The sequence below is a fragment of the Corvus cornix genome, chromosome 6, assembly GCF_000738735.6.
Source record: "Corvus cornix cornix isolate S_Up_H32 chromosome 6, ASM73873v5, whole genome shotgun sequence".
NCBI lineage: Eukaryota > Metazoa > Chordata > Aves > Passeriformes > Corvidae > Corvus > Corvus cornix.
The window spans coordinates 34,719,118-34,734,351 of record NC_046336.1 but is presented as its reverse complement, the minus strand read 5'-3'; the positions used below and the strand labels follow the sequence as shown (position 1 = coordinate 34,734,351).

At 49.1% G+C, this 15,234-nt stretch overlaps 1 protein-coding gene across 3 annotated transcripts in view; it reads left to right on the top strand.

Annotated features, from left to right (window-relative positions):
• Positions 1 to 15,234, top strand: part of PRKG1 (protein kinase cGMP-dependent 1) — a 371,601-nt gene that overhangs the window by 275,516 nt on the left and 80,851 nt on the right. For all 3 annotated transcript variants that reach the window (XM_039553813.1, XM_039553812.1, XM_039553814.1), the window contains exons 6-7: positions 2,759 to 2,836; positions 6,661 to 6,755. In XM_039553813.1, the coding sequence (XP_039409747.1) occupies positions 2,759 to 2,836; positions 6,661 to 6,755 (173 nt within the window). The remainder of the gene's footprint in view (positions 1 to 2,758; positions 2,837 to 6,660; positions 6,756 to 15,234) is intronic.

Here is a 15,234-nt window from a genome sequence, read left to right as displayed (position 1 = left end):
AGGAATCCTGGGATTCTGTGAACTTTTGCCAAAAGGCTTCTTCAGAGAACTTTATGTGATGGTACCAGAGGTACCTGAGGAGGTATCGCTGCCTCTTGTGTGGGGCTAAAAGCAAGAGCCTCGTCTTTATTTCCACTTCCGCATGCCCTGAGCGAGCCCTCGGGCACTTTGCCTGCCCAGCACGGTGCTCTGAGACTGAACTGACAGCAAGAATTCCATTAGAAGGGCGGAGCTCACGATGAGCTGATTTGTGTTAGAAAACAAGGATTTAAGAGCAGGAGCGTTGCTAGAGGGTGGGGAAGGATGGGTTCATTCAAGCACGAAGCATTGCGGGTGGAATTAGCTGTGAAAGAAATGGCTTGGAATACATAAACATGAGGATGTGGGTGGCAGGGAGGGCATGGAAAGAGGCACCTGTGAGGAGCAGGTCAAGCGAAGTGAGAGCTCTGAGTGATGGGGCACTCAAGGAAGGACTAGAGGAATGTGATTGGAATGAAGAAGGACTTGGCTGAGATGCGAGTTTAGTTTAAAAAAGAGGAGACAAAATATGCTGAAGTGAGAGGCAGCTTTGGGTGCTTTGAAGCTCGAATTGGTGCTCCTTCCATTCCTGTGGCAAAGTTCTGGGTGGGAAGTTTGGGAAGACTCATGCATGGGAATGGTTAGGATTCATGGGTGGGAAGTTTGAGAGGACACATGGGTTGGGAAGAGCCCTGTGTGGGAATGACTGGGAAGAGCTAGGGGTGGGAATGGCTGGGTGGAATTTATGGGTTGGACAGTGAGGGAACTTGTGGGTGGGAATCGGATACAGCAGCAGGACTGAGACTCAGTTCTGCAGTGGCTGGTGCTGGTGGTAGCTGGTGAGCAAGACCAAGAAATGGGCTTTTAAGAAGCAGGTTTATCATGTTAAACTGCCCAGAAATACCATTAAAGGTAAATAAAAAAAAATAAAATACCGTTAAATGAATGGTATTTTAATGGTATTTTAAATAAAAATACCATTACTGTATTTAATGAATATGGATTATCTGTAGTCAATTTGGAAGCCTTTAGCCCAGTATTTTCATTAATTAGATTTTTGGGTGCCTACAAGATTCCACTTGAAGGGATCTGATCCCAGCGTCTTCTAAAATCAGGCCCTTCTGAGGAATCTCACCCTGGATGGTCAAAAATGTGCACCTTAAATCTGCTCTCCAGAAACACCCCACAAAAGCAATAAAAATCTGCAAGTTTTGTGTCCAGGTCTCCTCCGGGCTTTTTACTTTTTCTCCTTCTTCCCACTCTGGCACATGAAAATAGGGAAAGCTGCGAGTTTTAGATCCTTGGAGTCCTGTCAGGGTCACAGCAACCCACAAAATGTTGCTCCTGAGCCACATCCTCCAGTCCCTTTCCTCAAGAGTGACACGGTGTAATATTCAGGATTTGAGATTCTGATGGAGAACTTTAATTTTTTTAATATATCAATGTCCTGGGGAGTGTGGAAAGTATTAATGACTACTTTGACTTGGTGATTTTATTTGCCCAGAATTTGTTTAGGATGGTGGAAGCACCCACTCCCTTAACTCTGGATTTTCAGGACCTTCCCTCAATAATTCTGTCCTAGAGCTGCCAGAGATACCTTCTGTTTTTTTAGGATGCTTCCTTTTCCTTAATATCCTCATTTGCCAAACGCTCCCAAACCACAGAGTTGTTTTTCCCAGTGACTTTATGTGAGGTTTTGCCTGTTTATTTTCCTGGGAATTCTGTTATCAGTCTGTAAATGGCACCAAAAAGATAAATGTGTAAAGATAAATAAATAAAGGAAATGTCTCAAGCTTAACCAAATTTGAGGATTTGGCTCAATTCCCAGTTAATTGTTTTAGCTCCAATCCTTGCTGGTTTATACATACTTTGGGATTAGAAGATCTGCTGGTGAGTGCAGGGCATTTTTCGGGTGATTTTGTCCCAAATTTGGGCTGGGATAGAGCAGACCTGATGCCTCCAGCTCTCCTGGGCACAGTTGAAAAATCCAATAGACATTTATCCCATGGGAGATGCAGGGGAAGTTGGATGGGAAGCTCTTGGCATCCCCCCAGCCTGATGTTGGATGAATTTGCAGGGGAAGAGCATTTGGGATGAAAATTCCAAGGTTTGGGGGGTCTAAATATCAACTGAGAGTGTTAGTTTAGAAAATATTTGGGTTTCCCGGTGATGTGTAAGTGCACGTTGCCTTTGCTGGGGTGACACAAGGGATGAAGATATTTAAGAAGTTTGGATGCCAGCATTGTGACACGAATTTAGCAAGGACTATTCCACAAAGTAAGGCAAAACAAAGATTAAACGGCTGTAATAACGGGAGAAGAGCAAAACTTATTTGTTGAATCTAGCAAAGCTGGAAAGCCACCAAAACCAGCACCAGAAAAAAGAAGGAAAAGAAAATTTTAACACCAGACTTCTTAGTGCAGTTTAGTTCGTGTCGCATATTCCCTGTTGGAAATTCCTCTGTCTCGTTGACGTGCTAAAAATAGATTTCGGCTGTGAGGATAATTCATCTGGGCACAAGCTGGCACCAGCACAGCCAGAAGAAAAATGGGCAAGCCACAAACGCTTCCAGTTTAATGATTGTGTTCCTCGCCACAGGACAACCTTCAAGTCACAGCCAATGTCAGCCTGGGATAAAATGGGTCCAGGGTGATGTTCTTGCAAAGCTGCCAAAACATGGGCTGGAGAACAGGCTCTGCTTTTATTTGTTCATCTTCATTTGGGTTTTTTCCTCTTGCAGACTCACTACGAGAGTGGAGAGTACATTATCCGCCAAGGGGCTCGAGGGGACACCTTCTTCATAATCAGCAAAGGAAAGGTGAGTTCACACCCTCCCAGGGCAAGGGGCTCCCCAAACCCCGCTCCAGCCTCTCCCCTTCCCTTCCTGAGGCACAAATGTGGCAGCACTTGACATTTAATTAAACTCCTTGGCTGGGTCAGGAGGGAAGAGTGGCCTGAAGGGCTGGAAGTGCAATCCCCTGCTGGTTTGCACATGCGCTCCCAGGGAACACTTTGGGGCAGAAACTGTTGTTGAGTCTCTGGCTAAATGACCACAAAAACCTCTTTTTTTTTTTAAGTAAACCCTCAATACTCCATGATTTCTTTGCTAAGCATCCCCCTTCCAAGGCTGGCTTCCAGGCTTCATTCCCATGGCTCTCTCTTCCCCACTTCTCCTAATTCAGTAACAGGAAGGCAGGGATGTCTGGGCTCTCTCCATGGGGAAAAATAAAGGTCTAAATTTCTCTTCCACTGCTCATAGGGAAAATATTTTTGACCTCTTTTCCCATAAAATCCTGATGGGATTTTATAGACCAAGCTTTTTCCTTCCATTCAACAATTATTTCTAATTTTTTTAGCCTGCCTAATACACTCAAGAGACACCTGGCTTCCTTCCACGTAGCAGGATGGAGATTTTGGAGGGAATACACAGTGATTTCCAGCTGCCAACTCGTTTCCCACCATCATCTTCCACTTTCTGGGAGCCAGTCTTCATTGGAAGGGAAAACATGGTCTTTTTCAGATTGATAAAAATTGCATGGAGAAGTTTTTGAAATGAACTTAATCGTAGCCTGCAGAAATCCAAGTTCGTTGGTTTGGTGCCCTTTCACTTCCCTTCACTCAGAAATAATATTCCCTCTTTCCCCACAGTATGGACAATCTGCCTCCCATGTCAAGTGTTTGGAGCCGTGTTGGCCAGGGAGGCTTTTGCCCCACTTGGTCAGGTGAATCCCATCCCTTCCCAGAAGCCACAGAATCCTGGAATGGTTTGGGTGGGAAGGGACCTCAAAGCCCATCCAGTGCCACACAAGGACACCTTCCACTGTCCCACGCTGCTCCAAGCCCCAATGTCCAGCCTGGCCTTGGGTACTGCCAGGGATCCAGGGGCAGCCCCAGCTGCTCTGGGCACCCTGTGCCAGGGCCTGCCCACCCTCCCAGGGAACAATTCCTTCCCAATATCCCATCCATCCCTGCCCTCTGGCACTGGGAAGCCATTCCCTGTGTCCTGGCCCTCCATCCCTTGTCCCCAGTCCCTCTCCAGCTCTCCTGGAGCCCCTTCAGGCCCTGCAAGGGGCTCTGAGCTCTCCCTGGAGCCTTCTCTTCTCCAGGTGAGCAGCCCCAGCTCTCCCAGCCTGGCTCCAGAAGGGCTCCAGCCCTGGGAGCAGCTCCGTGGCCTCCTCTGGGCTCATTCCAACATGTCCTCAATCCCCAAAGAAATGTGAAAAGGAAATCCCAGTTGCTGAGCTGCAGCCCTTACCCCTCACCCAGAGGATGGAGAAGACCTCCCATGGCCTTGGCTGTTGCTGCAGAGCCCTGGATTCCTCCTGGAGCAGCTCCTTGGCTTTGTCCCTGGCCTCTGCTCCTTTATCTTGCTGTGACAGCTGCTGGCCAGAAAAAGGGAGCTAAAATAAAACAAGGCACGGGCACTTGCTGAGAAATTCCCAGACTCTCTGCTGGAGCCTGATGGCTTGACAGAAATTCCCACAGGGATAGTTAAATCCTGCCCAGTTTTCTCTTCCAAGCTTATTGCTTTGGGAAAGAGACACCGGTGGCTGATGGATGCATGGGGTTGGAGAGGGTTTCATTTTAATGCCTGATTTAGGACATTGGGTGGATGTAATAATTAATCCATGCTAAGGATGCAGCCCAGGATAGAGCCTCAGCAGTGAAACATGGAATAAATACCAATGAAATTCAGGATTTTAGAATCCCTGTGTGCTGCCTGGCAGCTTCTGAAGCTGGAGCCCATCCCCCCCCGTGTCCTGTGGTAAAACTTGACCCAGGCAGCTCAGTAAGCCAGGAAAATGCTGGCAGCAGCTCCTGTTCCTGGGATCACAGCTGCAGTGTCTGCAGTCAGCCTGAGCAGCAGCAGGGAGAGCTCCTTAGGGAATCTCTGCCTTGCCTGTCACGTCAGAGTGTCTGGAGTGACAGAATCATGGAATGATCTGGCTTGGGAGGGACCTCAAAGCCCATCTTAATCCACCCCTGCCATGGGCAGGGACACCTCCCACTGTCCCAGGCTGCTCCAAGCCCCAATGTCCAGCCTGGCCTTGGGCACTGCCAGGGATCCAGGGGCAGCCCCAGCTGCTCTGGGCACCCTGTGCCAGGGCCTGCCCACCCTCCCAGGGAACAATTCCTTCCCAATATCCCATCCAGCCCTGCCCTCTGGCACTCTGAACCCATTCCCTGTGTCCTGGCACTCCAGGCCTTTCTCCAAAGTCCCTCTCCAACTCTCTTGTACCTTTAGGCACTGGAATTCTGCTCTAAGGTCTCCCTAAAGCCTTCTCTTCTCCAGGCTGATGTGAGCAGAGATTATTTTTTACATTTCTGAGCCCATCACTCCTCTCAGAAAGACTTCTGCTCTGTTTTCTCCCAGCCCACCCTCCACTGATAATTCTTTCAGGACCAAGATCCTTTTCCCCTTGTTCCCTGTCAGCTCCATCCACCCCACTTGACCCCACTCCTGAGCTTGTTTAGTTTATTTATTTTAACTTGTTTCCCCAAGTCCCCGCAAGCAGAAATCAAAGTGAGTTCCAAACATGCTGTGGACAGGAATGTGTGGAATAATAATGGATGGAAATGGCTCATTCCCTTCTGCTTGGGAAGTGCTGCTGCTCCATCCCCTGCCTTTATCCAGAGGCAGCGTGGGCCTTGCTGGGCCGTTTTCCACCCTTTTCCCTTTAGGATCCACAGTGTGGCACCAATTGAATGCAGGTTCCCCACGGGAGCCTGGCTCAGAGCTTTGAACCTGGTGGAAGTCACACTGCCCTAATCCCTGAACGCACTTTGCTTGGGATCAGTGGAAGTCGTGGAAAAAGGGCTGAAATCTGCATTGAAATTCCCTTTGTTTGTCCAGGGGCGTTCCTGGCTCATCCATCCCACATTCCCTGCCTTTCCATGAGGCAGTGCCGGTGTTCAGTGCCCTGTGCTGCTCATTAATGATTCAGACCCGCTGGTTCTGCCACCCCTTAAAGAGCTGGGACAAGGTGCAGGCCACAAGTGGAAATTTAACCGAGGAACTGCACCGGGATAGCACTGAATCCAAAAGGATGTGCCTGACATCGCACATTTTGGGTTGGGAGTTTCCATGTGCAAAAGCTCTGATTAAAAAGATGGAAAGATTGGATTTCTGCTCCAGCTGGAGTTGTCCCCTCCCTGAATTGGAGAGAGAGCAGAGCCAGCCTTTGTCCTGTGATGCCCCAAACTGCTTCACTTCAGCTGTGTCCAGATGGAGGTGATTTATGTTATTCCTGTCCCTCCAGGGAGATTGGGAATGCTGGGAATCATGTGGAACGGAGCTAACGGAAGCCTAGGCCATGTGTCTGACCAAGGCACAGCAAATTTTTGGGATTTCATTCTCCTGTGACTGTGCTTGTGCAGCCAACTCCACGTTTAGAGTTAAAAACATTCCCAAAAATCCAAAGCCGTGTGTTTTTGCCGGAGTAGTGGAAAACCACTGCTCATTTGCTTGGATGGGTGGTTGGCGATGCCTAGGGAAAAGTGCAGGACTCTGGGGAATTACGTGGTTCCCAGAGGAGCTTTTCCTGAGAGATCCAGGAGGTGACAAATTCCCCTCTGAACAAAGAGGTTTCAGTTGTTAATTCAAAGTTCCCTGAATCCCGTGGGGCTTTGGCTTTTCCACAGGTGAACGTTACCCGGGAGGACTCTCCCAGCGAAGATCCCGTCTTTCTCCGCACTCTGGGGAAGGGGGATTGGTTTGGAGAGAAAGCCCTCCAAGGGTAAGTGCTCCTTATGAAGTAGTTCTTGAATTTTGATGTTTTCTCCAGGATTTTTGCAGCTTTCAGGTGGTTCTGGCCGCTTGGGAAGAGGTTGGGAGTGGATTGATTCTTTTGGAGTCACTGGATTTGTGCCGGAAGTGGGAAATGGGGTTTGTTCTGCACTTGAGCAGCCAAATGTAGACCTTCCCTTGCTTGTGGACATCAAAAATTAGTTTGACTTCATGCTTTCTTCCCCAAACATCCATTGGAAGCTCAAAGAGTTTGATGTTTGCAGCTCTGGAGTGTTATTCCTGTATGAAAAAGGATAATCGTGGTCATCCTGATGGGGGGATGGCTGAAGGCAAGGCAGTTTGAGGGGTTTAAATTCTCTTTCTGTATTTCTGTGGGATTTTGGAGGTGGAAGTTGGATGTGAGTGACCACTTTTATATAAACATTTTCCTTTGGGGATAAGCTAAAAGAGGAGAAGCTGCAAACGCATATTCAGCAGGTGATTATTATAAAAATTGGCTTTATTAAGGCAGGAATTGGGGACACTCATTCATCTTCATGGACAAACATCTTTTCCTAGGGGTTTATCTGCATGACAGAGCTCTTGGGCTTTTTTTTGGGATGCTGTGGTAACGAGGTCGATCCCTCCTTTCCCACCCTTCTTCCAAATAAAAGGTGGCAGAATATTCAAAGGCCGAATTTCCTGGCACCTCTTGGCAGCCAGAGACATATCAAGCACAAACCTCAAGTCTACAAATCTCTACCTGAATTACAAAATATTGTGGTTATTAAACAAATATCCTGATTTTGATTCCATCCCCTCACAGCCCTGGTGACCCAGAGCATCCCCATGCTGGGAATTCCTCAGCATCTCAAATGCAGTAGTTTGAGATTGGTTCATTGACAATACTTGGCTGCATATATTTGAACATTCAATAAAGAAATGGAAACTGAATTATTGAGAGCACGTTCTCCATATCAGGGAAAGGACAATCCTGCATCCCTGGAAGTGCCCAAGGCCAGGCTGGACACTGGGGCTTGGAGCAGCCTGGGACAGTGGAAGGTGTCCCTGCCCACGGCACTGGATGAACTTTAGGGTCCCTTCCAACCCAAACCATTCCATGATCATTTTTTTGCTAGAGAGGTGGAATTCCTCCAGAACCATCCCTCCAGTTTGCTGCTAATCGCAGGAGTCCGACAGGGAGATTTAAATGGAATAATGGGAAAGTATAGTAATGTAAACATCTAGCAGCTCGATAAATTGCTAATTAATGAGTGTCTGTCAGGATTGGGTGAGACATCCCTGTTCAGCCACTTGGGAAACCTTTAGGATGACTCCACTGCTGTAAAATACAGCTATGGCTGAGAGCTTGAGATAAAACAGAATTTTTACTCTATTTTCTTTCCTTTTTCATCTTTGATTAATTTTTTAAAACTTTACCAGGGCCCTTAGCAATACTTGGAATCCCAGGTTGGAATGGACCTTACAGACCAAGGGACACCTTCCCCTCGACTTTATTAAATCCTGGGATTTCATGTGTGTAGAATAAAACAACTAAAACCCATCTCTTCATTAGGCTAGAAAATGATCCTGAAATGCAGCCCAGCAGGAGCTGGGATAACAAATCCCTCCCCACAATATGTCCCTGACGGAGCCATCGGGGGCTGATGGGCGTTATCCCATTTGCCATGCTCACGGCAGATGGCACCCATTAGTTGCCAGTATCCCATTTCACACCGGCAGAACAATCCATGAAATGATGATCCACATCCTCTCCCAGTGCCCCTCGTACCTCCCTGGCTAATTGGAGGCAGCAGATGGATAATTTGCAGCCTAGCACGACGTAATCCAGGGTGCTCCAGAGTCAGGTGATGTTTTCTTCATTGCAAAGAAAACATTTGATAGGGCTGGTGACAAGAATTATTTCTGTCAGAATTATTTCTTTTTCCTTCAGATCGGCACAGGGAGATAACTGAGTGCAGCTCAGGTACTGAACTCAGTGGTAACTCAGTGTGGATAACTCTGTGTGGCTTAGGTACTGAAACTGGCTGAGAAATCAGGGGGTGCTGCCTTGCTGGCCTCACACAGCTGGATCTTGCTCCAGAACATCTGGAGCACACCTCAGCCCCTTCCAGAGGGGATGTTTTGGGAGCAGCCATCCATCCCATTGGATGGAAAACGTGGTTTAGACTGGTGGGGAGTCTTGAGACAGAAAATGATGGGGGGAGAAAAGAGGATGGAGAACAAATCTTTAGGAAAATGAAGGTTCTGAGCAGCCTGGGATAATGGAAGGTGTCCCTGCTTAAGGCAGGGGGTGGAATGGGATGGGCTTTAAGGCCCCTTCCAACCCAAACCAGTCTGGGATTCCGTGAATGCCTCTTTCCTGCTGTGTATTCCATCATACATTGGACTTACACAGGGCTGGTGGTTTGGGTTTGGGTGGTGGTTGGCTGTGGGTTTCACCCAGTTTTGGGATCCAGGAGGAGCTCTAGACCCAGAGCAGGGGCACAGGGCAGGGGGTTGATGTTTGGAGAGGTGGTGATGGAGCAGGAGAGGGAGGGGTTTGATGGAAATATTCACAGTTCAGTTCCTAAGGCTTTCACCAAACTGGCCAAGTCTTGAAGGCCAGCTGGGATTTTATGGTGAGTGCTTGGCTTGCTAAAAAAGAGGTCCCTAAACACTCCTGGGCAGTGGCAACAGAGGAAGAATTCAGGTGGGTAGCCCAAGCTGAAGCTGAGACAGGGCCTTCACAACATCTGTGTGTCCACTGGATGTGCTGAAGTATAAATGTGAATGTGAGGGGTGCGTCCTACTGGGAAAAGCAATGGGAATACGGATGATTTAAACCTACAGGAACAGCACAAAGTTATAACAAACATACTCCACATGATAGCATGATAACAGCAGCTGGTTTAAGGCTGTTTCGTTGGATTTCTAGGAGGAGATTTCTAATGCTGTTTTATTCTGAAAACAGCTGAGCTTGTTCATTTGCCCATGTGGGCTGTCCTGGAAAATAATGAAGTTATTTGCTCTGCAGGGAAGGACCTGGGGGACACCGAGCTGTCCCTGAGCCAGCAGAGTGTCCTGGGGGTCCTGGGGGACACCGAGCTGTCCCTGAGCCTGCAGAGTGTCCTGGGGCCAAGGAGGCCAATGGGATCCTGGGGGCAGCAGGACAGAAGAGCATTCCCAGCAGGGCAGGGAGGGATCCTGCCCCTCTGGGCAGCCCTGGAGGCACCTCTGGAGTGCTGTGTCCAGCCCTGGCTCCTCAGCACAGCAGGGCCAGGGAGCTCCTGGAGCGGGGCCGGCGGAGGCTGCGCAGCTGAGGAAGGGCCTGGAGCATCTCCGTGCCCAGCACAGGCTGAGGGAGCCGGGGCTGCTCAGCCTCGAGAGGAGCCCCAGCTGAGAGGGGCCCTCAGCCCTGGCTGTCCCTGGCTGCAGGGAGGGCTCCGAGCAGGGCCCGGGCTCTGCTCCGGGGCCCAGCAATGGCACCAGAGCACCGGGCAGGGCCTGAGCCCAGCAATTGCCCTGCCCAGGAGGCAGAACTGCTGCCCTGGGCAGTGCCCAGCCCTGAGCACATTGGCCACAGAGGCTCTGGCTCTCCTCCCTGGGGCTGTTGCAGAGCTGTGTGCACACAGTGCTGTGCCTGTGCTCCGGGATGGCCCTGCTGGAGCAGGGAGGTGCCACCAGGTGCCCTCTGTGCTCCCTGCAGCCTGAGCCGTCCTGTGACTGGTGTGAATTATTTTAAGGCATGGCATATGGAAAAGGTGTGGGAATTTGGGAAGCTGTCCCTCCAGCAGGGTCATGGCAGGTCAGCTCATGGATGGAACTGCTGGAGGAAGCTCCTGTTTGATACCGAGAGCCCCAGGCAAAGAGTGCCCTCCGCTCATCCTGCTTCTCATAAAGACTAAAATACACATTTTTTGATTGATTCTTTGCAAAATGTGTTTGTGGTGTGTAGGGGGAAGAAGGAATTGTGGTCTTTGGGTTGCGCAGGAGGTGCTGTGCCCTGATGACCCCAGCAGTGATATCTGAGCTGTTGGGACCGATTTATATCTGATTTTTTGTTACATTCTTGATGGTCTGAAAATGAGAATGGTGGTAGCTGTCCCTCATGGGACAACACAACTACTTCCAAGAAATTTTGTGCTATTTCCCATTTACGTCCCCACCTCTGGAAGTTATTTTCGCTAAGTTAGAGAAATCAGCTCTCCTCTAGCTGCCCCACATCCCTGGGGCATGATTTGTGCCTTGCTAATTTCCTGGAACAGTAAAATCATATCCATGGCTATGGGTATGAGTGTCAGGGGCCAATCTGTGTGCTGACCATTCCAGAAACCTGATACCGTATTTCCCTCCTGGAACAGTGGGAGTTGCTGTGATGGATGTTGACATCAGTGACCAGAAAAGCATGGGAATGCACATGGGAAATATTAAATCAGGAATATTCCAATCAGGATTGTAGCTGGTGCTGTCAGAGCTCTGTTCAGTCAGAAATTAATGTCGGAGCTGAATTTAATGCCAAAAGCTTTTTAAGAGCCTGAGAGGGAGACATCAATAAAAGTAGGACTTTGTTTCTTTTTTTTATAGAGGTGTTTTTCTTGAGTCAGACTCCAGAATTAATTGGTTTTTATTAGATCTCTATTAACTCTCCAAGAGGTGCTGGGATCACCCCACTCCTGCTCCTCTTCTCCCTGCTCTAACTCCCACTTTCCTTCTGTGTCCTTCAGTGATGCCACTGCTGGACTGACCTGACCTTTCCATTGCTCCTTTTCCCAGGGAATAACTGAATCACCCAGTGTTTCTTTGAAAACCTCAGAACCAAAACCTGGAAGCCTTTGGTGTGCCCCATCTTGCTGCCCTGCTCTCTCCTGTCTTGCCTTCTCCAGCTTTTTTCAGGTTTCTTGGCTGTCCTGGAAAGGAGTCCTTCTCCTTCTTCTCCTTCTTCTCCTTCTTCTCCTTCTCCTCCTTCTTCTCCTTCTTCTCCTTCTCCTCCTTCTCCTTCTTCTCCTTCTCCTTCTCCTTCTCCTCCTTCTCCTTCTCCTTCTCCTTCTCCTTCTCCTTCTCCTTCTCCTTCTCCTTCTCCTTCTCCTTCTCCTTCTCCTTCTCCTTCTCCTTCTCCTTCTCCTTCTCCTTCTCCTTCTCCTTCTCCTTCTCCTTCTCCTCCTCCTCCTCCTCCTTCTCCTCCTCGTCCTCGTCCTCCTCCTCCTCCTTCTCCTCCTCCTCCTCCTCCTCCTTCTCCTTCTCCTTCTCCTTCTCCTTCTCCTTCTCCTTCTCCTTCTCCTTCTCCTTCTCCTTCTCCTTCTCCTCCTCCTTCTCCTCCTCCTCCTCCTCCTCCTCCTCCTTCCCCTTCCCCTTCCCCTCTGCAGCTTTTGTGGGCAGAATCCTTTTCTGATGTCCTTGGACTGAACTTCCCAGGAATAGTAAGGGTTATATTCCATTTTCATCAGACACCTTCCTTGCCATCCCCTGCTCCCACTAAAACGTTCCCTCCTGCTGCCCTATGAACCTCATTGTCCTGAATTTTCCAGAGAAAGGAGAGTGGAATGGAGGATTGGAAATATTTATCACTCTGGGACACAGAGGCAGACACACAAGTGTACATGTGGCAGGAGTTTCATCTCAGGGTGAGATTTCCAGAGAGATTTATATGAATAAAAGATACTTTTATCCTATAGGAAAATACCATTTTAATTCCTGTTTCTCCAGGGAGAACCACAGTTCCTTCTGTTGCGATCCCTGTGTTTGGGGAACAGGCATCCAACCACCAAAAAGTGTTGGGGAAGGGCCTGGGAAGCAGCAAAATTCCGGTGTAGGAAAGCAGATGGAATTTGTGATGGGAAAGGGCTGGAAAAAGGGGCTGTGGGGTGGAAGGACACTGAGGAAAGGGTCCCTCCTGGGGTGACTCCTCTTGGCATGATGCGATTCCTTGGTCACAATGCAGAGACATTCCCTATTCCCATTCCAGCCCAGTTTGGAGAAGTAGAAGAGGGAACTAAAAGCGGCCACGGGGTAGGAATACAGTCCAGGATAGTGCAGGATAATGCAGTTTTCCAGCCAGGCGCCCCCTGGAGATGGAGATGCAGCCATGGTGCAGAGGCCACCATAAAACTGAAGGAGTGCTTCCAGTGTTGGTAGGCAGCAAAATGAATAAAAACAGCCCAGAGAGAACAAATAAACCCAACCTTATAACTCTGGCTAAGTGAGAAGCATTTTTTGCCAGCCCTGTTGCTAAATAATGGAGGTTTTTCCGTAAATCCGGGATGGTTTTGCCCTTTCCCCAACACCTGCACCCTCTGTATGTCCCAGGGACTGTGGATCCGACACACGGTCTCCAAGGACCGGCTGGAATTTTTGTCATCCATTATCTCAGCTTCTTTTCACACTTCTTGCAAGCACTGAGTGATTTCAGAAGACTTTTCAGCCTTTATTTCCCTTTCTCTGCCAGGGAGCCAGGCCTGATGGGTTTGGATCCACCGCCCTGAGGCGCAGGAAGCTTTTCCAGGCTTTGGGAAAGCTGTCAGCAATTCCCTGAAACAAAACCCTCCCAGAGGCTTTGGAGGGCAAGAGCTCCAAAGCTGGGACAGCTGCCAAGTGAGGGGGCAGAGTGACCCTGGGCTGGTGTCACCATCTGCTCCCCTCGGGGCTGGAGCTCTTCCTGCAGGGATCCAACCTTGCCTTGGAGAGGTGGCAGCTGGGCCGTGGAGCTGATGGATCTCCTGAGGGCACCCCATGGCAGGAATTCAATGAAATGGTGGAAAATGTGGCCCTGCCGTGCCCAGGCTGTTGTTGGGGTGGCCTGGCCTCAAAGCCCTCGGCTCAAGCACAGATGGGAGGGGGTTTATGATTGCAAAATTATGGAATTTCTATCAGGCCCTTTGTGGTTTGTTTAATTCCAATATTCCAAGCGTGATGTATTTGCTTCCCTTCCTCCAAGTCAGGCCCTTCTCCCAGGAGCAACAGGAGAAGAGGAAAGGGCCAGGCGAGGTTCAGGCTGAAGATCAGGAAGAATTCCTTTACCCAAAGGGTTGTAAATCATTGGAACAGAGTGCCCAGGGAAGTGCTGGAATCCCCAGAAAGCAGAATCCTGGCATGGCCTGGAAGCGTCTGAGGCTTGGAGCACCCTGTTTTGTGGAAGGTGTCCCTGCACGTGTCAGGATGTGCTTCAAGGTTCCAACCCAAACCATTCAGGAATTCTGAGCTGATTTCCATGATTCTGGGCCTTCCCTCTCTGCCCATTTTTTGCCAATATGTGAGGGAATGAGCTGGAAAGGACCGGAGGGCAGAGCAAGATGTGGTGGCTCTCACGAGACCCTGCTTGGGAGCACTGCACTGGGGCCCCTGAGGTGCAGTTTATTTGAAGCTTTCCCCACAGGGATGAATTGATATTATTGCCTCTTCCTGCCTAAAATCACAACACAGAATGGATCCTACCCAAGCTCCATCCAACCTGGCACTTCCAGCACCCAGAATTCATTGCTGACCACCACCCTGAACCAGAGCTGCTCAGCTTTAATCATTTATAATCCTTGCTGGGTTCAATATCCTCAAGCAGTTTAAAACTGCCCTTCTCCTTTTGCTCCTGCACGCTTTCAAGCGTGGCACTAATTGCCACAGAAGGTTGGGGCTTTTCATGGGGCTTTTTTGGGGTTTTTTTGGATGAGCCATCTGCTGCTTGAGGCGACGCCTCCGAGTTCTCAGATGTGCAGTTGACTTATTGATTTTTAGACTCTGTTGTCTGAGATCATACATGTGGCAACAAGCTGGGCTAAGCCAATTTTTCTCTACTATCTTTACATTTTCTGGCATATTTAGTGACTTGTGAAGATCTCTGGGAGGTGTCCCTGCCCATGGCAAGGCGGTTGGAAGTACATGATCTGTAAAATCCCTTCCAACTCAAACCATTCTGTGATCTTCTGAACTCAGCCCTACTTTTTCTTTTAATGAGAATCACACTTTTTATAGAAAAAATGCTGTGTCTTAAAAGTATTGTAATATATTTCCCTATAAATACTATGTACATAAAGCATTCTATTTCTATAAAGGTTTGGATCTGGAGCTCAGCACCTGCAGTGAAATTCTGCGCTCTGACAAACAGCTCCGTTCATCAGCTAAGGTTTTTTCCTAATTTTTGTGCAGAGAGCTGAGACCACCTTAGTCAGGCGGTGCTGCTGACCCTCCCCAACAATCTGTGCAGTTTCTCCACAAAAAATTTACACTTCCAGGCTTGGATAGGGTTTCTTTGGGAGCGAAGTGACACAGCAGGGAGAGGGAATGCACAGTTCCTGCCCACCAGGGCTCTGCGTGCCAAGGATCGAGGATTGGATCGCTTTACAGCCTCTGGCAGGGCTGAGCTGATGACTTGGGGCTCTATTTCCCCATTGTCCCACACCTTGAGTACAAATTCCTGGATATCCAGGGCACTCGAGTTGGCAATGGTGTGCAGGGGTTCAATTTTCACCATTGTTCCACAGCTGGAGCACAAATTCCTG